This window comes from Microcaecilia unicolor, chromosome 2, assembly GCF_901765095.1.
Source record: "Microcaecilia unicolor chromosome 2, aMicUni1.1, whole genome shotgun sequence".
Classification (NCBI taxonomy): Eukaryota; Metazoa; Chordata; class Amphibia; order Gymnophiona; family Siphonopidae; genus Microcaecilia; species Microcaecilia unicolor.
Window position 1 is genome coordinate 17475116 of NC_044032.1, and position 24449 is coordinate 17499564.

The following is a 24449-nucleotide window of genomic DNA, read 5'->3' on the forward strand; positions in this document are numbered from 1 at the left end:
GGCAGACTTTAGAATATGTAGAGCTGCCAAAAAGCATTTGTGGATCTTGTCTTATTGTGCATCCCCAGTAGTTCTCCACAGCCTGCAAAAACTCCCTCCAAAAACAGGCTACAACCAGATAGTGCCAAAACATATGACCAAACGTTTTTAGAGAAATGCCATACTTTTTGCAACCCGCTGTGTCACTTACTGTAGCTTTGTGTGCACGATATGGGGATATATGTAGTCTCAGCACAAATGTACACAGTAATTCCTGATGCACCATAGAGACTGGCATAGCATGCAAACTTGATATGTAGGCTTGAAGCCTTTCTGCTGTTAATGTGCATTGCAAATCCACTGACCACCGCCTAGCCAAAATTGCATAGTCTATATCCGGGGTAGAATCCTTTAAATATTGGTGGTGGTAAGCCAATGGTATATGCTGTTCTGAGTCAAGAATATATGCCTCCCCCAACGTCTCTGCCACATCCTCCGTCAGGTCTGTCCAAGGCAAGGAGGACACTTATGGGCTCATTTTTAAAAGAGAAGGACGGCCCTCTTTTGACATAAATCGGAAGATGGATGATCTTCTCCCAGAGATGTCCAAATTGGTATAATCAAAACCCGATTTTGGACGTCTACAACTGCAGTCTGTCGCAAGGACGTCCAAAGTTCAAAGGGGTGTGTTGGAGGCGTAGCAAAGGCGGGACTTGGGCGTGCCTAACACTCGGGACGTCTTTGACCCATAATTGAAAAAAACAAGGACGTCCCTGGCGAACACTTGGACATCTTCACCCGGACGTGTTTTATTTAATGAATAAGGCACAAAAAGGTGCCCAAACTGACCAGATGACCACCGGAGAGAATCGGGGATGACCTCCCTTTACTCCCCCAGTGGTCATCTGGTCATTTAGGGCACCTTTTTGTGCCTTGTTCTAAAAACAGGTCTAGACCAAAACGTCTTGGTTTTAGTCCTGGACATTTTTGTTTTGTTCTATTATGGCTGTAAAATTTCCAAGTGTTAGGCATGCCCTAATCCCACCTCTGAACCCCCCCCCCCCCCCCCCAAAAAAAAAAAAAAAAATACATGCCCCCTTTGTGATTTGAACACACTTTTGATGGACTTCATAGAAAAACATTTAAAATATGGTTTTGAAAATACCAATTTGAACATTTTTGTGAGAAAAATGTCCAAATGTGGCTTTATGCCACTTTTTGGACATTTTGCTCTTTTGAAATTGAGCCCCTAACTCACTTAAATCAAACACATTCAGGGAAGTAAATTTTAGCAGACAAAGTGCATACTTTGCCTTCCAAAAGTTTTTATATCCCTGTATAATTTCCCTATTCTGCTAAGTAATACAGTTTAAAATATATTAAAGTCGGATTTTGTTTCATTGATCTATTCAACACAGCAGCCCTTTCAACATAAAAAACCCAATTATAGAAATATTAAACAAAAGAATTGTGGGACAAAGATATTCGAAGATACAGAGTGGAGGAAGCAGTCTTGAATAAAATACTATTAATTTTGAAGTCTATTATTGCATTGATAATACTATTCCATGCCATGTATTGTCATCAGAGAGTGATCAGACCAAAAGGCCTGGTGAAATCTCTCAGGGTTGTGCCCTTTTTCTGGAAAACATGAAATCAGAACCTTACATTTCTGTATCAAAGATAAATCCAAAAGACTTTTTCAGATGAAAGTTAGTAACCTGTTCCTATCAACCTGTTCTCCTTCCCAAAGCATTTATTATTTCTGTCTTGTTAAAGATAGTATAGGTAAGCCCTACAATAGTAAGTTTTTACTCTCAAAATTTTAGTAGTTTTCAGCATTTTTCACATTATAGCATCTAAGAAGAAAATACATATTTTGCCTGTTTCAAGTTACATCTGTTGCCCTTACCATGTTTGAAGAAACAAATAAAGAGGTTTAAAATACAAAGTGAAGGGCCCTTTTACTAAGCTGCGTAGGCACCTACGCATGCCAACGTACACTAATTCAGAACCACTGCCTTGGCTACTGTGTGGTCCGGCCGGTAATTTCATATTTTATGTGCGTCCACTACTAACACTAACTGGCCGTAAGGTCTCAGGTACAAAATGGATGTCCGACAATTTTTTTTTTACCACACGTCCATTTTCGTCCAAAAATGCCTTTTTTGCAGGCGTGCTGAAAAATGGACCTGCGCGCGTCCAATACATGCACCTACAACAGCGCAGGCCATTTTCCGGTGCATCTTAGTAAAAGGACCCCTGAGAACATAATAATGATCTGGCCATATAACAATGTGAAGGCAATTTTCAAAATAATTAAGGGGCCCTTTTACTAAGCTGTGTAGGCACGTATGCAAACCTACATGCGCCAATTTTGAACTACCGCCCGGCTACTGTGAGGCCCGGACATTAATTTCATTTCCAGCGCATGGTGCTAACCGGGCGATTAAGTAGCACTGTACGTGCGTACACCATTACCGCCCAGTTAACGTGTGAGACTTTAACGCTAGTAAGGTCTCAGGCCCAAAATGGAAGCGTGCCAAGTTTTATTTTGCTGCACATCCATTTTCACCCCGCCCCAAAAAGGCCTTTCTTACAGGCGCGCTGAAAAATGGACCTGCATGCATCCAATACACGCATCTACACCAGCGCAGGCCATTTTTCGGTGCACCTTAGTAAAAGGACCCCTTACACAGGTAAAGTGTTTTACCTACATTTTTCAGCCACCTGAAAACTTCCCGTGCTTAATAGGGCTGAGTCTTTGGGGGCAATTCTACAACCAGATCCTCAAAATAAGTGCCCCAAGGATGTGGGATGGGAGCCTATAATGGTTTCAGGGCATTCAGTTTCCATTATGGAAGATTAGTGTAACTGGTACCAGCCTTCCTAACATTTACAGACCTGGGCTACCTGTGACGCATACATGCAATAGGGACATGCCTAACTTATTATACAAGTTATGTATATAAGTGGAGCTCCATCCATGGATAAGCCACCTTACATTATGCATACCATATAAGCTAGGCATGCTGGTACAGAATAGCGCTTAGGCACTTAAGCTTATAGAATTGCTCTTTTTGCGCTATTCTACACTGTGTATACTTTTAGTTCTACTGAGAGGAGGCTTTCTCAGGAGCATATTTAGGTCAAGGGAGAAAAAGTATTATGTATACATTGCTTTCTCAAATCTTTTCACACACTTTTTAAGGAAAAACTCTGCTCTCAAAAAAGTGATGGATGTGAACTCCAATAATCTAACCCCATGGCAATTTTCAAAATGAAAGTCTTAATGTCTTAAAGTCTTAATACCAATTGTATCTGTACTCTGGAATGGCGTAAGCCATGACGGAAAATTGTAAGCCACATTGAGCTTGCAAATAGGTGGGAAAGTGTGGGATACAAATGCAACAAATAAATAAATAAATAAATAAATGTACTTTCTATTTGAAAATTGATGCAAAGATCTTAGGTAAAAAGTATGGGTATAATTTTATAACAGCTTGCTACGTTAAGAGGGTAAGGCGGCGCCTATTTTTAGTCAAATTTATAAATATGCAAAGGGCCTATGTTTCTTTATAAAACAGCAGGTGGAAAGCAGCAGAAACCATTGGCTAACTTGAAGCCGTGGACATTTACACCAGCTCAGGAGCTGTGGGGTAATTTTATAAAAATCTTTTTATGCACGTGAAACTTGTTTTTATGTGCAAAGAGAGCTTATAAAATTATCTCTTTTATAGACCAAAGTTATCTATTATTACAAAAATCTAATCCATTGCCAGCATATCTACCTCCAGGGCTGCAAACCAGTTCTTCAGTGCAACATAAGATGGAGTTGAGCGATTGATTTTGCAGGATCTGGTGATCTTTGTCCATATTTCCCTCCAGGAAGAGGACAGCTGGACACATTGTTCTATTTGCACATAAAGTTTCTGGATTATGTCCCTCCTCCAATTCCATACATGTCTAAGTTGGGACGCCAAATAATAGCTGTGCAGATCTGGTACACCCTAGCCTCCAAAGTCTTTATGTGTGAAAAGAACCCCCTTCCAACCAGCCAAATCCTCCTACCTCTCCCTAAGAAGCCATGGAGAATATTTTGCCAATGGCAAGCGTAGATTTTGGAATGCAGAGTGGAAGCACCTGGAATAAGTAGAGGGAGTCTGAGTAGAATGTTCATGTTAACAATGGCCAAAAGTCCCAGCATAGAAAAAGAACCCTTAGCTCCCCCTTAAGTCGTCCTGTAGTTAGGACTTCTGCAATTGTTGTCTACAAGGTGTACTAGTGATGAGAATAATGGTGTTTCTGTAGATCAGCTGTGGTTGTCATTTTATGATATCCAAGAGAAAGATGTTTATATAAAATTAAAAGCTTTGGCTGGTAAATTGTGTTTATTAGATAAATGCCCAGCATATTTATTGAAAGATATACCATTAGAGAATATCAGCTGGCCAACAGTTTTGTTGAATACATTACTTAAGGAAAGTAATTTTCCTTTGAAATTGGAAAAGAACATTCCGACACCTATACTGAAATCAGAAGGTGCAGCAAAGCATACCTTGGTTTACCAGGCTAATGGAATCTTTTGTTGCGTCACAGGTCACATCTTTATGAAGTCCTTTCACTGTCTGCATTATTTGCAACATGGTTTTAGAACTATGCATACCACTGAATTGCTACTTTCTGATTTTAATTTACATAGAACTAAATAAGGCAGTTGCTCCACAACAAGAAGTTGATGTCAGGGGGACAGGAGACTGGCAGCCAACAATACACCTGTGCACACAAGGAGACTGCTTTGAATTGTTTTTCCATTACTGCTGCTGGTCTGGAAAAGCAGCAGCAGTGGCTTCAGTGGGGGGTGGCGAACAAAGATGCAAGGGTAGACACGGGAGAGAGAAAGACGGGAGATGCTGGATGGAAGGATGGGCAGAGAAAGAGAGAAACTGGAGTCCAAATCCCACTGATGATTCTTGTGAGCTTGGGCAAATCATTTAACTCTCCACTGCCTCAGGTACAAACTTAGGAGTCCTTTTACCAAGCTGCAGCAAAAAGGGCCTGTGCTGGGGTTGGAGCATGTTTTTGACGTGCACCGAGGCCTTTTATCACATGAGTAAAAGGTAGGTCTTTTTTTTTTTTTTAAGAAATGGCCGTGCGGCAAGTGAAAAACTTGCTGCGCAGTTATTTTGGGGAAGGGGGGGGTGAAGAACTTACTGCCACCCACTGAGGTGGCGGTATGTGCTCCTGCACTAACCTAGTGGTAACCAGGCAGCGTGCAGCACTGCTCGATTTCCATCGGGTACACACTGGCACTACAGAAACTGAAATGTTTTTGCAACGCCGGAAATGGTGTGCACTGTGGGAGGGACCTACCAGCACGGCAGTATTTCCCTTTCAGTGAGCAGTAAGCCCACGTTGGCCCCCTCCCCCAAGACTGCAAGTTTTTGTCTCCTAGGAGGGTGGTTTAGTTCATTTATCTATTTGTAGTGGACTTAGAAAAGTTATTTAAAGGTATTGTATTGTTTTTATGCTACAGTGTTTCCAATGTTTATTTGTTATACACTGCTTTGGATGGCTTTTCTAGGGAGGTGGTTTATAAAGTTTTAAATAAAATAGATATCTGAACCTCTAATCTGGAAAGCAGCACATTATAAACAATATTTAATACAAAAATGAACATTATATAATGATGCAGTGCCTTGTTATACTTGCAGAATTTAATAAATAAAAGTTCACAGGAAATACCCATGACAATGGACAGATTCCAGTATTGATGGCATTAGCTTTGGAACACTGGTGAGGGGATCTTTACAAAGATGGTAAGACAAATAAACAATTTTACCGTTTGATCTGTAAGAGGTGGAAGCACAATCATTTTTTCTATGGTATTCATTACTACTCTCCACAGCTCCTTCAGCACTCGCTTCAGCACCGTTTTCTCACATACTGTGGCAAAGAGAGTCAAGCTGCAGAGAGAACATGATAAGTTAGAAAGGGGATCCTAACAAGATGATGGGAGGCATTAGCAGATAATTTTAGCAAGGGTAATAGGAAGCAAATTAAAGCCTAATTTACTGAAAGGCATAAAAAGCCTTTTAATAAAACTGACTTTTAACAGCAGGTTTTACTACAGTTGGTAATCGATGTGAGTCACAGCAGGGTTTACAGATCTGAATTAGCGGCCACATTAGGTCAGCCCTAACAGGTGCTATGATGCTCCTACCACCTGCTTCAAGCAGCAAGAAATAGTGATGGTCCTTCCTGTTCTCCCTGTAACAGAGGAGCAAGAAACAGTGGCTGCCTGAGCCTTCCTCCCACCCGTTGCCCATAATTTTGTAGATCTTCAAGTGGGAGAAGGCAGCCATTGTTTCTTGCTACTCAGGGGACTTACGTTTTCTGCATTGTATTCAAATGCCTGAATCAAATGGCCCTAACATGTACACCCCTACATTCATAGAAAGCAAATTCAGTCTTCCAAAACACCCTATCATACTCTCCACCACTAGCTACAGCAAGACAAAATTTCACTAGGCATTGACAGACACCATCCGACACTAACCCCGGGATTCTATTTCACGCAGAAATCAAAGTGTATTCCATAACAATGCGCATAAGCTAATTGGTTAACAAGCTAATCAGTGTTGATAACTGGATGTTAACAATCGATTATCAGCATTAATTAGAATTTACACGCAGAACTGTCTAAGCCAGTGGTTCCCAAACCTGGTCCTGGAGGCATCCCAGCCAGTCAGGTTTTCAGGATACCCACAATGAATATTCAGGAAAGAGATTTCTATGCAGTGGAGGTACAGGTCTAAGCATATTCTGTAACGTGGTGCGTGTAAATTCTAAGTCATGAAGTCGAAAAGTGGGCATGGTCGTGGAATGGGCGTTTCTAAAATCCATGCACGTTGTTATACAATACATCCAGTCTGTGCATGATTTTGCCATCATGATTTACACCAAGTTTTATTTGGCGTAATTGCACGCTACTAAATTTAGTCATGCGGAGCAGCGCCCGGCATATTTTATATCCCGAGCAGAGATTTAGGCTTATTTTATAAAGTATGCCTATACAAAGGTGTACTTTATAAAACATGCTTAGGAAAATGTCATTTTGGCGTTGATGTTTTAGGCGTACTATATAGAACCTAGTCCTAACCGCTTGTGCCTTTTACAAAAAAAATCAGTGTTGGCTAATTAATTAATTTTTGGAGGACAACTTGGTGTCCAGCCAGAATTTACATTTAAAATTATGTGGAAATGAAGAACGACAAACAAGTTGTAGGGGAGATCTTTTTATTGGACTAATTGCTGATGTGCTGTTAGTGAGATGTACCTGTCGTTAAAATTGTCCGTAGTACCTGAAGATCGGAAGGTGGCCAATGTAATGTTCATTATTAAAAATGGTTCTGGGGTGATCAGAGAATTACAGACCAGTAAGCCTGGCTTCAGTGTCAGGCAGAATAGTGGAAACTATTATAAAGAATAAAATTACGAAACATACGGACAGAGTTGGCATGGGTTCAGCCAAGGGAAGTCTCACCTCACCAACTTGCTTCATTTCTTTGAAGGCGTAAATTAACTTGTGATAAATGTGACCGGTTGATGTAGTTATCTAGAGCTTCAGAAAGCTTTTGACAAAGTTACTCAAAAGAGACTCCTGAGAAAATTAAAAACCCATGGGATAGGAGGCAATGTCTTCTCTGGAATAGGAATTGGTATTAGACAGAAAACAGAGGGTAGGGCTAAATGGCCATTTTTCTCAGTGGAGAAAGGTGAACAGTGGAGTGTTGCAGGGATCTGTACTGGGACTGGTGCTATTTAACATATTTATAAATGATCTGGAAACGAGTGAGGTGATTAAGTTTGCAGATGACACAAGACTATTCAAAGTTGTCAAAACACATGTGGATTGTGAAAAATTGCATGAAAACCTTACGAAACAGGAAGATTGGGCATCCAAATGGCAGATGAAATTTAATGTACAAAGTGTTGCACATTGGGAAAAATAATCCAAATCATAGTTACCTGATGCTAAAGGTATACCTTAGGAGTCAGCACTCAAGAAAATGATCTAGGTGTCATTGTAGACAGCACGTTGAAATCTTCTGCTAGTGTGCAGCGGCGGCCAAAAAAACCAACAGGATGCTAGGAATTATTTGGAAAGGAATGCAAAATAAGACCAAGAATATTATAATGCCTCTGTATTGATCCATAGTGCGACCTCACCTTCAGTATTGGGTTCAATTCTGGCCGCCATATCTCAAAAAAGATATAGCGGAATTAGAAAAGGTTCAAAGAAGACCAAAATGATAAAGGGAATGGAACTCCTCCCGTATGAGGAATGGCTAAAGAGGTTAGAGCTCTTCAGCTTGGAAAAGAGACAGCTGGGGGGGGGGGGGGGGGGGGGGAGTATGATTGAGGTCTATAATAACATGAGTGGAGTAGAATGGGTAAAAGTGAATCGGTTTTTCACTTTTTCAAAAAGTACAAAGATCAGGGGACACTCGAAATTACATGGAAATACTTTTAAAACAAATAGGAGGAAATATTTTTTCACTCAATGAATAGTTAAGCTCTGGAACTCGCTGCCAGAGGATGTGGTAACAGCGGTTAGTGTACCTGGGTTTAAAAAAAGGTTTGGAAAAGTTCCTGGAGGAAATGTTCATAGTCTGTTATTGAGATGGACATGGAGGAAACCACTGTTAGCCATAGGATTGGTAGAATGGAATGTTGCTAACAACTGGGTTTCTGCCAGATACTTGTGACCTGGATTTGCCACTGTTGGAAACAGGATACTGGGCTAGATGGCCCATTGGTCTGACACAGTATGGCTATTCTTATGCTCTCAATATATCTGTTTAGGTACTCCTGGTTTTAAACAGTAAAATTCATCTAAGTGTTAGGTTGTCTGTTTATGCCAGTACCACTCATTGAAAGAGGGGTAGGTGGTTCAGCTTATGCTTATCCAATCTATAGGTATTACTGTAGTGTCCGCTTTTTGCTGATGACATGCAACTAATAGCATATGTTGATCCTAATCACTTAATACCTGTGTAACCCCTGGGCTCACCTCCGGCTCAGCTCAGCTCATCCCAGTGTTTCACTCTACCTCACCTAGGACCAGGGTCACACAAACAGAATCCTTCTGCAACACACATGGCTGCTATTGGCTGGATCACTTGAGCTGGGCACAGGCTGGGGCTGGAATAAATCTGGTAGGCCGAGGGTACTCTTTCTCTGGGCACTCTCAATCAAAGATTTGTCAGCAGTCTCAGTGCTAAACTTAACATGCTTTAATAACAGAAACTTGAAAAACAGTTCAAAAACTTGTCAACTTGGTCTGTACAATACAGGGCGTTTTTTGTTCAGATGGTCAGCATAGCGCACAACATAGTTTCCACATGATACCATGGCGTTCAAAGTCCCAGTTCAGTTCTATCTTAAATCTCCTCTATTTGAAGCCAGGGTATCACAGCACATGTCACGTCTGTGGCCATGACCACCCTCAGACTTACCTTATTTCTGGGGGCCAGCTTCTAAGCTGGCTTCTGCCTATCCTTTCTGGAGTAGTTTTCCTTCTGTGTGCTGGCTGCTTCCAGCATGGCTCTAATTACTCCACTCTACTGCACCTGGGGGTGCTGCCTGAGTTAGCTCTACCTCTGTCTCCTGCCTGGCTCTGTTTGCTCCTCTGTGCTGTACCTAGGTATTCTCTCTATTTTCTGTGTGTGCTCTGCATGCTCCTTGGTTTGTGCTCCTCTCACCCGCTGGTGGCCAGAGCCAGTGGCTGCCATAGTTTGTCTTGCTGTTCCTACCCGTTCCAGACTTTAGCCTAGTCCGGTCCGGTTCTTTCAGGCTGCCAGACTTGTCTCTCTTGTTTGTGCCTGGACAGCCTCCGTACTTGCTTACTGATGGCTGCAGCTGCTCCTCAGGTGTTGAATGGCTTTATTAATCACTTAGAAACTGCAGCCTTTGCATCGTCTAAGGTCCCTGGTATGTTGAGTGCTCTGTGCACTGCTACCTTGTCCAGTTCAGTGTGAGTTTCTAGCTTGTTACTAGTAGCTTGGGCATAGCTTTTCTTGTTGGCTTGTGTACAGCTTTACTAGTTCTCCTGTGTGTTGTGTTGTGTGAGTTCCTAGCGTGTGACTAGTTAGCTTGGGCATAGCTTTCTTGTTAGCTTGTGTACAGCTTTACTAGGTTTCTTGTGTTTAGCTTTCTGGTTTTCCCGTGTGTTTTTTCCTTTGCTTCTGGAGCTTCAGCCCTAGTCCTGTCCGCTGCCAGTACTCCTTGCTACTGGAGCTCCCGCCATAGTCTTGCTACTTGACCTGACCATTGCCTGAATCTGACTAATCTCTGTCTGCTGTCTGACCTGACTGCTGCCTGTACCCAGATATTCTCTGCTTGCTGTTTGACCTGACCATTGCCTCAGTCTGACTACTCTCTGCCTGCTGCCTGACCCAACTACTGCCTGAACCCCGATACTTGCTGCCTGCTGCCTGACCCAACTGCTGCCTGAACCCCAATACTTGCTGCCTGCCCCGACTGAACCCGGACTTTCCCTGCATGTCTGCCTTGCTTTCGCCTAGGTGCCTGGGGGCACTTCTGTATCCTGATTCCTGTTGTTCCTGCTTGCTAGTTCCATTTTTCCTGTAAGCCCTGCCGGCTGCCTGAACCTGAGGGCTCAACCCTCGGGGAACGGTGGCTAAGCGTAGGTGAAGCCTAGGTCCAGTGTGTTCCTGTCCAGCGGGTTCCGGTCCTGTGTGTTCCAGTCCAGTGGGCTCCACTCCAGTGTGTACCAGTCCAGTGGGTTCCAGGCCAGTGCGCACCCATCCGGTGCATTCCAGTCCTGTGTATTCCAGTGCAGAACTCTAGTACGGGGTTCCCGTCCAGCCTTGCTTCGTCTCTGCTTGCCTGCCACTGCTTCTCCACGGTAGTGGTCCAAGGGCTCACAAACCCAGTGCTTCCAGGGAAGAAGCCTGACAACATGGTAATTTCTGCAGAGATCCCTATCAGTTCTCAATCATCTCCACATAATCTCTTCAGTTGCTCTCTGCCCCATCCTGGAACTGGGGTCATTCACACATGCAATGAAAAACGGATCACAAATTAGAAATTGAAATGTGAAAACAACAATTGAATTAGGAAACCTAAGATGTCAAACTCAGCATGTATCTCAACACTGGAGAAATAAAAGAAGAAATGTATTTCCTCTTGTACTGAATACAAAGACTTGCACGATTTTCATTCTATTCTATTCTCCAAAATCTATAAACCGCTATATCCCTATTAGTAAAACAGTGGGACTGCTATAGATTTCCACATAAACTACATGCAAACAAAAATACTATACCTCAGTCACAGGCAGAACACAACCACATAGGAGCCAGCGGGTGCTGAAAACTCCCAATACTGAGTAAATTCCTTCATTGTATCAAGGGAGGAGTAATTTGTATAGTATCTGGCACCCTCAATTTTGAAATGTTGGTGCCTATGCACGGATAGACCCTCACCAAATACGGATCACAAATTAGAAATTGAAATGTGAAAACAACTGAATTAGGAAACCTAAGATGTCAAACTCAGCATGTACCTCAACACTGGAGAAAAAAAAAAGAAGAAATGTATTTCCTCTTGTACTGAATACAAAGACTTGCACGATTTTCATTCTATTCTATTCTCCAAAATCTATAAACCGCTATATCCCATTAAGTTCAAAGTGGTGTGTAGCAATAACAAATACATTTTCCAAAGCTAACATAATTCAGTTAATAAATTCAAAATAACATTTTATTTTTCCAAACATGTGGGTCTGAGTGAGTTTCTCTCTACTACTTTTCTGTCTTCTGTTAACTCTTTCTAATGGCTGCTGCCCAATTTGTTCTTTCTCCTCTCTACATGAGAACATAAGCATTGCCATACTTGGACAGACTGAAGGTCCATCAAGCCCAGTATCCTATTTCTAACAGTGGCCAGTCCAGGTCACAAGTACCTGGCAAGATCCCAAAACAGTACAATACAGAAGGTGTCATTGTTGACGATATGCCTTCTGTCTCGCTGCACCCTACGCCTGGAATAAACTTCCTGAGCCCCTACGTCTTGCCCCATCCTTGGCCACCTTTAAATCTAGACTGAAAGCCCACCTCTTTAACATTGCTTTTGACTCGTAACCACTTGTAACCACTCGCCTCCACCTACCCTCCTCTCTTCCTTCCCGTTCACATTAATTGATTTGATTACTTTATTTATTTTTTGTCTATTAGATTGTAAGCTCTTTGAGCAGGGACTGTCTTTCTTCTATGTTTGTGCAGCGCTGCGTATGCCTTGTAGCGCTATAGAAATGCTAAATAGTAGTAGTAGTAGTAATGCTGCTTATCCTAGAAATAAGCATTGGATTTTCCCAAGTGCATCTTAATAATGGCTTATGGACTTTTCTTTTAGGAAGCTATCCAGTTTTTAAACCCCACTAAGCTAACTGCTTTTACCACATTCTCTGGCAACGAATTTCAGAGTTTAATTACACATTGAGTGAAGAAATATTTTCTACGATTTGCTTTAAATTTACTACTTTGTAGCTTCATTGCTTGCTCCCTATTCCTAGTATTTTTGGAAAGAGTAAACAAGAGCTTCACGTCTATCAGTTCCACACCAATCATTATTTTATAAACCTCTATCATATCTTCCCTCAGCCATCTTTTCTCCAAGCTGAAGAGCCCTAGCTGCTTTAGCTTTCCCTCATAGGGAAGTTGTCCCATCTCCGTTATCATTTTTGTCACCCTTACATATGTACATTAAGTATTGCCGTACTGGGGCAGATCGAAGGTCCATCAAGCCCAGCATCCTGTTTCTAACAGTGGCCAATCCAGGTCACAAATACCTGCCAAGATCCCAAAAAAGTACAATACATTTTATGCTGCTTATCCTAGAATTAAGCAGTGGATTTTCCCCAAATTCATTTAATAATGGTCTATGGACTTCCTTCAGGAAGCCATTGAAACCTTTTATAAACCCCACTCTGTACCTTTTCTAATTCCACTATATCTTTTTTGAGATGCAGTGAACAGAATTGCACAAAGTATTCAAGGTGTGGTCGCACCATGGAGCAATATAAAGGCATTATATATGTTTTCCATTCCTTTCTTAATAATACCTAACATTTTCTTTGCTGCCGCTGCACACTGAGCAGGTGGTTTCAACATATCGTCAACAATGACACCTAGATTCTTTTCCTGATCAGTGACTCCTAATGTGGAACCTTGCATCACATAGTTATAAGTTCAGGTTCCTCTTTCCCACATGCATCACTTTGCACTTGCGCAATCATCATCTGTCATGTGGATGCCCAGTTTCCCAGTCTCATAAGGTCCTCTCACGATTTAACAACTTTGAATAACTTTGTATTGTCAGCAAATTTAATTGCCTCAATAGTTACTCCCATCTCTAGAACATTTATAAATATGTTAAAAAGCAGCAGTCCCAGCACAGACCCCTGCGGAACCCCACTATCAACCTTTCTCCACTGAGAATACTGACCATTTAATCCTACTCCCTGTTTTCTATCTTTTAACCAGTGGAGTGGAGGAGTAGCCTAATGGCTAGTGAAGTGGGCTTTGAGCCTGGCAACATGGGTTCAATTTCCACTGCAGTTCCTTGTGACCCTGGGCAAGTCACTTAACCCTCCATTGACCCAAGTGCAAAAACTTAGATTGTGAGCCCTCTAGGGACAGAGAAAGTACCTGCATTATGTGTACAGTACTGCCTACATCTAGTAGAGCTATACAGAAACAAAATGATTAGTGTAACCTGTTAATCCACAATAGAACACTATCTCTCAGCCAATGACTTTCCAATTTTCTCTGGAGTCTTTCATGAGGTACTTTGTCAAATGCCTTTTGAAAATCCAGATACACAGTATCGACCAGCCCACCTATGAAAACTAGTTAATATTTCTTGTACCTTCAACAGGTTATCTGTTAATGCTGTGTCAGAAAGTTCAAGTTTTAAAACTATGAGAAAAAGGGTATGAAGACTAGTTAATAAAGTTTGATTTTTTTAAATTCTATCAATAACCTACAATTCCTCTTTTAAATCCCAATCTTTAAGTTACCAAAACACAGAACAAAATAATGTTCACTCACCCAGAGAAATGTCCTCTTCTCTCAGAACTTCTCTATCTTCTTCCATTCCCTCACACCTGTCTCTGACATACTGATCTTTCCCTTTCAACTCTTTCCTCCTTTTCTTTCTTTTCTGCATTTCCGTCCACTCAGGTTTCACCTGCTTTCTCAATCTCCAGTTCCTCACTTCCTTATTTTTACTTTTTATCTACATATCAACTTTCCATCTTCTTCTCTCAATCTAACTCTCTCATTTCTGCTCTCACTCCTTCCCGGTCTCCTATTCCCTTCTGTCACCCACTCCATATTAAAACAAATTTACTAGGGCTGCTGGACAATTAAAATGTTTAATCATGATTAATCTCACAATTTAAAAAATGTAAATCTTGCATTAACTATACTTCCGCCACCTGACAATTTTCTCTCTCTTTCCTCCTTCCTCTCTGGCTGTTTTTTAAGCTTACCTATGCCACAAGCAGTCCCTGCAATGCTAGCAGGCTTTCTCTGCTGGCCCTGTTAACCTTCTTGCAGCCATTTCTGGCTCGCTCAGAAACAGAGAAATATGAATGTGAACCTTATTTTGAATGCCTCTCTCACGTGGGTTTATGTAGGATCTTGTGATATGTGCAGGCACAGCTTGCATTCTGGTGTTTTGCAGGGCTTTATTCCATTTTTTAAAATCTATTTGGGATTTTGTTTGGAATTTTCTCATAAGTTTCTGGTTAGGTGGTTGCTGAAGGCTAGAAATTGGGAAGGAGGGAAGAGAAAGCAGGAAATAGGGGCTGAAAATCTTTTATGTAGAATCTTTAAAGCAAAGATACAAATCCTTCATTTGCATGGAAAGGCAGACTGGACAGCTACTAACTGAAGGAAATTTTCACTGTTTCCTGTATTCCATCAAACGTTATAGAGAGGAAATGTAGACTATAATTCATTGTCTTTCATTAGGCACAAAATTACAATCTTGCTAAAATAAAGACTGTCATCCAGAAAATGACTGCCTGCTTTCAAAGGGAAAGTGTAGGTTACCAGAGTGCCTGGTTGCTGCACTGCACATTTTTGCATGCTCTGTATTTTAATATGTTAGTATATAGAAAAATATCTCAGAAGCAACATTTCATTTTGGATTGAGAATGATTTAACTATAATTCTATCCACTTATTCCCACCAAGTAATGGCTGAATAATTTTGTTTTTCGTCTTCATAGTAATATCAATTGTGCTAATTACCCTCAATTGCAGTTTTGGGGATATTACTACTGCTGCTGCTTATTTTTTTTATAGTGCTACTAGATGTATGCAGTGCAGTACATAAAAGATGTATTAGACAGTCCCTGCTTGACAGGCAGACAGGACAAATAAGAGATTATGGAGTCTTTTAATAGGAATGATTAAAATGGGAACTGAACAGGTGAACGCTGAGTTGTTAGTTCCTGCAGGCAGTACAGTGTTTGCTGGACAGCATGCTTGATCACGTGGTTGGCTTTCCTAGGTCAGTGCACTCCTGCCCACAACCCAGCACTCTCTGGACCCCCACAGTCCTGCTGTGCTCCCGAGGTGGTGGTTTCATCTTTTTTTTTTTTTCATAGCTATAAATCAGGATCTCTTTCTATCTAATGATTAAATGCCTTAACTGGATATATTTATGCATTCATTTAAAACATTTATATTCCACATAGTCTACAGTTCCTAGTAGATTACAACATCACATACGTAAATAAAATACCTGATAACTAAAAATAAAATGTTTACGTTAAGACAATGACATGTGAGAGCACATAGTTTTTTAAACCTCTTAAAACCAATATCACAGGTAACAAACCAAGACCCCCTTTTACTAAGGCGTGTTCACGTTTTTAGCGCACGCTAAAATTGGGCGCGCGCTAAACGTTAGAGACACCAATGCATTCCTATGGGCTGTATGGTCTTTATCCGCCATTATGTTTTGATGTTTCTATGAGTGTGGAGCAGTGTGAAATTTTTACCAGTGTGATCAGATGGTCAGAGCTTTGGGGCTTTGGCCTCCCCCTGCCCACTAGAACCCTTTTTATTGATTTTTAGAAATCCTATCCCCTTCATTCTATTATCAATTTGTACTACTGTTAAGATGGGTTATTTTACTGTTAACCCAGGTTATTAGTAACTAGGTCTCACTGCATAAAATAGCATGAGTTTTAGTAGTAAAATAACCTGTCTTAATGGTGGCCCACATTTATAACTATGCCCCTAAATGTAAGTGTCATTTGCATGCTACATTATGAAAACTACTACTACTACTACTTAGCATTTCTATAGCGCTACTAGGGTTACGCAGCGCTGTACAAGTTAAAACATGGGGAAGGACAGTCCCTGCTCAAGAGAGCTTACAATCTAAAGGTAACAAACTATGTAGTCAGTGTAGTCAGTGTATCATGAATGGGGAAGGTGGTTAGGCGGCAAAAGCAAGGGAGAAGAGATGGGTTTTGAGTAAGGACAAAGATGGGCAGGGAGGGCGCATGGTGTATGGGCTCGGGGAGTCTGTTCCAGGCATAAGGTGATGCGAGGCAGAAGGGACGGAGTCTGGAGTTAGCGGTGGTGGAGAAGGGTACAGATAGAAGTGATTTGTCCTGAGAGCGGAGGTTACGGGTGGGGACATGCTACATTATGAAAACACTAGCGCTTACATGGGTACGTGTACACTTACATACATAAGTGTTATGTGCGTGCACAATGCTATTCTATAATTTAGGCGCACAATTTGCTGAGCACATAAATACAAAAGGGTGAACAAATAGGTGAGGCATAGGCAGGGCTCCTACTTAACCATGTAAAGTTACACAGTTCAGTGCTGCATTTAGGCACATGCATTTATGCCTGCTGTTGACATGGTATAGATGGGCGCACCTAAATGTTGTAGATGCAAATTCATGCTAGTATTCTATAATGGAATCTTGGCACCCAGATACTGTTATAGAATTCACCTAACTTTGGTGTCCAGCTGTGGAACTGCCCCCTATATACTCTACTGGAGTTGTCAAACTAATACACCACTCCAGCGGGATCCAGGTTACAGATAACTATTAATTAACTGACTTACGTAAACTATTAAAGACTTATCTCTTTGAAAAAGTCTATCGAAAAGATCAAAACACATGAAGTCCACACACACTGTAAACAATGCAGCAATACATCCTCCTCAGTACTACTATCCCCCGTAACTTCAACAAACAAACCTAAATTTTACAGGTAAAAAACATTAAGCCCGAAAGTTCTCCTGCTAATGTTCTGTTGCCCTACCAGTATCCGTTGTTCTTCTAGTGTTCAATCGTCTTTCTCCATTGTTTTACTCCCCTTAACAATACCTGGACCTTGTTCTAACTTAACTCCTCCAAATGTAACCATAATTGTGTTGTAACAAATTGTACTTCCATCATTACAATGTACTGTAAGCCACACTGAGCCCGCAAATAGGTGGGAAAATGTGGGATACAAATGCAATAAAATAAATAAATAAATAAATATATTCATTGTGGCTACTAGCAAATCAAACCAGGATAGTGATTGTTGCAGTTGGCTGAAATGTCAGGTCCACTTACTCAGATGCGGAAAGACCCAGACAACTGCAACAATCATGACGTCAGCCACGAAGCCTAAGAGAACTTATAAACCGGGATCAATAACAGAACACTGTGGTGCTTTTCTCCATTACTTACTTTCCATCCAAGAAGTCCATCAAGGGCCTAAGAACATTGTCTGCATCTTGTGCTACTGTATTTCTGGCATTGGCTGGGACATTTCCCGTTCCTTTGACATGACTCAGTATATCCGACATCTGCTTGACACACTCATCAATACGAGACTGAAAGCTACAAAGTTGAAAATAAAATCATTAACCATTTAAGTATTTCTAACATGTCATAAGGGAATAGATAAATAACCAGCAAATCATTATTAATCTGTATATTATTTAAGAGACAACTGGATTGACAAAATTCTTGCCCAGTCTTACCTTATAATGTGTAGAATAACAGTGATACTCAAGTTCAAGTTAATTTTAGTGTTGATATACCACCTACCATCAGGCCAGCTAAGTGGTTTTACAATAGTAACTTAAATTAAGCAGATAGGGAGGAGGAGAAAAAAAAAAAAAAGAAGAGAAGGAGGGGGGGGGGGGGGGGGGGGGAGGAGGGTTCACAATACAAGTAAATAGGTAAAGAAGGGTAGGATCAAGAAAGGCATCTGATGGGCATTCCAGTCTCATTCTCCAGTCCCAGTTCATCCTGCATAAATGGCAGTATGATTTTTTTCTTCCAAAAAATAGGTTTTCACATGCTTCTTGAATTTCACAAATAAGGAGGACTCAATGCAAATATAGTGGTAAGGCATTTCACAGGGAAGGAGCCACCACACTAAAGAAGCTGCAGATACATTCATAGCATATCTGTCAGCAGGATAGGACAGTCAGTAAATGCTGATGAGCAGAGCATAACGCCTCATTTAGATCATAGGAGGTCTGATACTGGGACACAGTGGTAATACTGAATAACAAATCCGATGAATTAACATGAGAATTTTACTTGGAATTCTACTAACAATTGGCAAATAGTGTTCCTCTTAATGCAATGGTGTTACGTTCTCTCATTTGTTAGTGCCACTGAGGAGTTTCACCCCCAAGTCCCGCTCTTCTTTTGTACACAGAAGCACTTCACTCCCTATATTGTATTGTGCCCTTGGATTCTTGTAATCCAAGTGCATGACCCTGCATTTCTTAGCATTAAATCTTAGTTGCCAATTATCAGGCCATTCTTCAAGCTTCGCTAGATCCTTCTTCATGGCATCCACACCCTCCTGGGTGTCCACCCTATTACAGAGTTTGGTATCATCCGTAAAGAGACAAACTTACCAGACAGCCCTTCTGCAATATCACTCACTAAGATGTTAAAAAGAGCCGGCCCAAGGATTGACCCCTGTGGTACACCACTGATAACATCTATTTCCTTAGAGCAAGCTCCATTTACCATTACACTCTTGGGCTCATTTTCGAAAGAGAAGGACGTCCATCTTTTGACATAAATCAGAAGATGGACGTCCTTCTCCCAGGGACGTCCAAATCGGTATAATAGAAGCTCGATTTAGGATGTCTCCAACTGCACTCCGTCGCAAGGACGGCCAAAGTTCAAAGGGGCGTGTTGGAGGCGTAGCAAAGGCGGGACTTGCGCATGCCTAACACTTGGACGTCCTAGACCCATAATAAAAAAACCAAGGGCACAAGGTGCCCGAATTGACCAGATGATGACCGAAGGGCATCGGGGATGACCTCCCCTTACTCCCCCCCAGTGGTCGCTAACCCTCTCCCACCCTCAAAAAACATCTTTCAAAATATTACATGCCAGCCTCATATGTCATACTCAGGTCCATGACAGCAGTATGCAGGTTCCAGGAGCAGTTCTAGTGGGTGCAGTGCACTTCAGACAGACGGACCAAGCCCCATCCCCCCCCACCTGTTACATTTGTGGAGGAAACAGCGAGCCCTCCAAAACCCACCACAAACCCACTGTACCCACATCTAGGCGCCCCCTTCACCCGTAAGGGCTATAGTAGTGGTGTACAGTTGGGGGTAGTGTGTTTGGGGGGGGGGGGTTGGGGGGCTCAGCACACAAGGTAAGGGAGCTATGTTCCTGGGAACAATTTATGAAGTCCACTGCAGTGCCCCCTAGGGTGCTTGATTGGTGTCCTGGCATGTCAGGGGGACCAGTGCACTACAAATGCTGGCTCCTCCCACAACCAAATGGTTTGCATTTGGTCGTTTCTGACATGGATGTCTTTGGTTTCGAAAATTGCTGAAAACCAGAAATGTCCATGTCTAGGGACATCAAAATCTAGGGGCGGCGAAATTTAAGGATTTGGACATCCTTGACGGTATTTTTGAAATGAAAGATGGACATCCATCTTGTTTTGAAAATACGGGTTTCCCCGCCCCTAGATTTCGCCGTTTTGCAAGGACGTCCAAATCGAAACTTGGACGTCTCTTTTAACCAGTTTTTAACCCATTAGGTCCCATACCATAGCAACATAGTAATATAGTAGATGATGGCAGAAAAAGACCTGCACGGTCCATCCAGTCTGCCCAAGAAGATAAATTCATATGTGCTACTTTTTTATTTGTACTGTCCTCTTCAGTGCACAGACCGTATATGTCTGACCAGCCCTATCCCTGCCTCCCAACCACCAACCCCGCCTCCCAACCACCAGCTCTGGCACAGACCCTATAAGTCTGCCCAGCACTATCCCCGCCTCCCACCACCAGCTCTGGCACAGACCGTATAAGTCAGCCCAGCACTATCCCCGCCTCCCACCACCAGCTCTGGCACAGACCATATAAGTCTGCCCAGCACTATCCCTGCCTCCCACCACCGGCTCTGGCACAGACCGTGTAAGTCTGCCCAGCACTATCCCCGCCTCCCACCACCAGCTCTGGCGCAGACCGTATAAGTCTGCCCAGCACTATCCCTGCCTCCCACCACCGGCTCTGGCACAGACCGTATATGTCTGCCCAGCACTATCCCCGCCGCCCAACCACCAGCCCCAGCACAGACCATATATGTCTGCCCAGCACTAGCCCCGCCTCCCAACCACCAGCTCTGTCACCCATTCTAGGCTAAGCTCCTGAGGATTCCTTCCTTCTGCACAGGATTCCTTTATGTTTATCCTACGCATGTTTGAATTCCGTTACCGTTTTCATCTCCACCACCTCCCGCGGGAGGGCATTCCAAGCATCCACCACCCTCTCCGTGAAAAAATACTTCCTGACAAATCGAAACTTGGACGTCCCTTTTAACCAGTTTTTAACCCATTAGGTCCCATACCGAGGGCATTCAGTTTATTAATCAGTCACCTGTGAGGAGCCGTGTCAAAGGCTTTGCTAAAATCCAAGTACACCACATCTAGTGCCCCTCCCACATCTAATTGTTTGGTCACCCAGTCAAAGAAACCAATCAGATTCGTCTGACAGGACCTGCCTCTAGTGAAGCCATGCTGCCTCGGGTCCTGCAGGCCATTTGTTCTGAGAAACCTCACAATCCTCTGCTTTAGAAGTGTTTCCATTAGTTTACTTAGCACCGAGGTCAGACTGACAGGTCTGTAATTCCCAACTTCTTTCTTACTTTTGTGCAGAGGGACCACATCCGCCCTTCTCCAGTCCTCCGGGACAACTCCAGACTCTAAGGAAGAATTGACAAGATCTGACAGTGGAGCCACCAGAACATCTTTGAGTTCCTTAGAGAACCCTCGGATATATCCCAGTCTACCATACATCCATCCGCATTAGCATTTGTTTCCTGCGGTCCTACTCCAGGCCTTTCATCCGTGAACACAGAACAGAAGTAATTGTTAAGCAGTTCAGCTTTATCCTTATCAGCTTCTACATATTTCTCCCCCTCAACTTTGAGCCTCACAATGCTACTGTGGCACTTCCTCCTGTCACTTATATACCTGAAACATGTCTTCTCCCCCAATTTTACCATGTCAGCTATCTTTTCTTCCATTTGTCTCTTCGCTTTCCTGACAGCTTTTTCTGCTTCTCTTAGCTTATCCAAGTATCTCAGCTTGTCATCCTCTTTCTGAGTCTTCTTGTAACGTGCAAAAACTAATCTTCTTTCCCTTACCTTTTCAGCGACTACATTCGAGAACCAGAGCGGTCATCTTTTCCTCTTAGTTTTATGTAGTGTTACAACATAAAGGTTTGTTGCCTTTAAGATGGCTCCTTTCAGTTTCGCCCACTGCTGTTCTACTCCCTTCAGCTGTTCCCATCCAACTAACTCTTCCTTGAGAAAGTCCCCCATCTTGGCAAAGTTAGTTCTTTTGAAATCTAGGACCTTCAATCTCGAATAAGCCCTCTCCCTCCTTTGTCTTGATATTGAACACCACCATTCAGTGATCACTAGATGCCAAATGATTTCCCTTCGTATCATCACAAACATTGTCTCCATTTGTAAGCACTAGGTCTAGAATAGCTCTATTCCGCATTGGTTCCATCACACATTGCAGAAACAATTCTTCCTGTAGAGAATCCAAGATCCCTTTGCTTCTAGATGATCCCGCAGCAGGGATGTTCCAATCGAGGTCCAGCATATTAGAATCATGTATCAGTAGTACTTCCCCTTTCCTAGCTATCTTGTGGATGTCTTCAATTAAGTCTCTGTCCAATTCTTCTGACTGTGAAGGTGACCTGTATATTACACCAATGTAAATATATTTTCCTTTTTCTCTTTTCTGTTTAACCCACAGCTCTTCTTCCTTAACCCATACGTCCTACAGTTCTGTCACTTTAATATTATTCTTAACATATAATGCTACTCCACCCTTTTTTCCTACCCTGTCCTTCCTGAGTAGATTACAGCCAGTTATCTCTATATCCCACTCATGGTTCTCCATGAACCACCACTAAATCCAAGTTGGCTTCTATCATTGCAGCCTCTAGATCTAGACATTCATTTCCTATACTACAAGCACTGTATACAAGGCTCTCCAGACGTTACTCTTTTTTCCCCTTTCTATAAGGGTATTTGGTGTCTTGCCTTCCTGACAGTAATTAATGACTTTGGGACATTTCTTACCCATCCTCAGCAAATTTAAAGTCCTCTTTAATACATTAGCAAGTCCGGTACTGAAGACACTTTGTCCCTTCCTTGAGATATGGACACCATCGCTGCTCAGTAGCTCTTGGAAAATCATCCCATGGTCCAGGAAATTGAAGCGTTTGCGTTGGCACCATCCACGCAGCGACACATTTAGCTCCAGGAATACGACTCTCATCTTAGCAGGATTCAATATGTTTGTGCTCCATACACCAGCTAGAAATAAGATTCAGCTTTGAATTTAAATTAAAAATATTTTGTGTGTCAGCAGGAACCAAAGTACTTAAGACTTGAATATTGTCTGCATAGATAAAGTGTATAAGATTGAATTACCAAAGCCAAAAATAAACAAATATTGAATAATATAGGTGCTAAAACTGAGCCTTAGGTAACCCCACAGAATAGGTGACATGATGATAAACATATATTGCCCCATAGTACAATGTTAGACCTACTGGATAATTATGACTGGAACCTGGAGTATACAGTTTCTGTAATTCCTATATCTGAGAGTCTATACGGGAGAATGGCAAAGCCAGCAATGTCAAAGGTCCATGAAAGATCTAAGGCAACAAGAACCACAATTTTGTGATTATCCAGATGAATGTAAATGTATAAGATGGTGGCTAATAAGGCAGTCTTTGTACTATGATGAGTTGAAAGCCCATTTGGCTAGGGTGGATAGCATTACTATTTTCCAATAATTGCATTAATTGATCAGCAACCACCCATTCTGTGAGTTTAGAAATGAATGGTAAGTTTGAAATAGGATGGAGGTTTGAGAGTACTGATTTGAGGAGTTTTGGATCTTTCACCTTGGGCCAAACACATACAATTTTCCAACAATAGGGAACTATTTAAGATTCAAGAGAGACAGTAATAACATTCTGGACTTGTGGTGCAATAATAATATTCTGCACATAGGGTCCAGAAATCCAAAGGAAATGTAAAAGATAAGAGGAAAGAGGTTGATAATGACAGCTCAGTGTGTGGTGGTGGCAGCCAAAAAAGCCAACAGGATGCTAGGAATTATTAGGAAAGGGATGCAAAATAAGACCAAGAATATTTTAATGCCTCTGTATTGCTCCACGGTGTGACTGCACCTCGAGTATCGTGTTCAATTCTGGTCTCTGTATCTCAAAAAAGAAATAGCAGAATTAGAAAAAGTTCAAAGAAGAGAGACCAAAATGAAAACGGGGATGAACTTCTCCCAAATGAGGAAAAGCTAAAGAGGCTAGGGCTCTTCAGCTTGGAAAAGAGACAGCTGAGAGGGGATAGGATTGAGGTCTATAAAATCCTGAGTGGTGTAGAATGAGTAAAAGTGAATCAATTTTGTACTCTTTCAAAAAGTATGAAGACTAGGGGACACTCAATTAAATTACATGGAAATAAATAGGGGGAAATATTTTTTCACTCAAAGAATAGTTAAGCTCTGGAACTTGCTGCAGGAGAATGTGGTAACATTGGTCAACATATCTGGGTTAAAAAAAAAAGAGTTGGACAAGTTCCTGGAAGAAAAGTCCATAGTCCGCTATTGAGATAGGCATAAAGGAAGCCACTGCTTACCCTGGGTTTGGTAGCATGGAATATTGATAATATTTGGGTTTCTGTCAGGCATTTATGACCTGGATTGGCCACTGATGGAAGCAGGATGCTAGACTAGATGAAACATCGGTCTGACCCAGTATGACTATTCTTATGACCTTGGGGTTATGGTGTCTGTGGATCTCAAGGTGACA

The 24449-nt window shown here is 42.0% G+C and overlaps 1 protein-coding gene across 3 annotated transcripts in view; it reads right to left on the bottom strand.

Moving 5' to 3' along the window:
• UNC13B (unc-13 homolog B) overlaps nt 1–24449 on the bottom strand; it is a 763085-nt gene that overhangs the window by 45878 nt on the left and 692758 nt on the right. For all 3 annotated transcript variants that reach the window (XM_030192818.1, XM_030192817.1, XM_030192819.1), the window contains 2 exons: nt 17788–17940; nt 5822–5945 (listed from right to left, as the gene is read on the bottom strand). In XM_030192818.1, coding sequence (XP_030048678.1) covers nt 5822–5945; nt 17788–17940 — 277 coding nt within the window. The remainder of the gene's footprint in view (nt 1–5821; nt 5946–17787; nt 17941–24449) is intronic.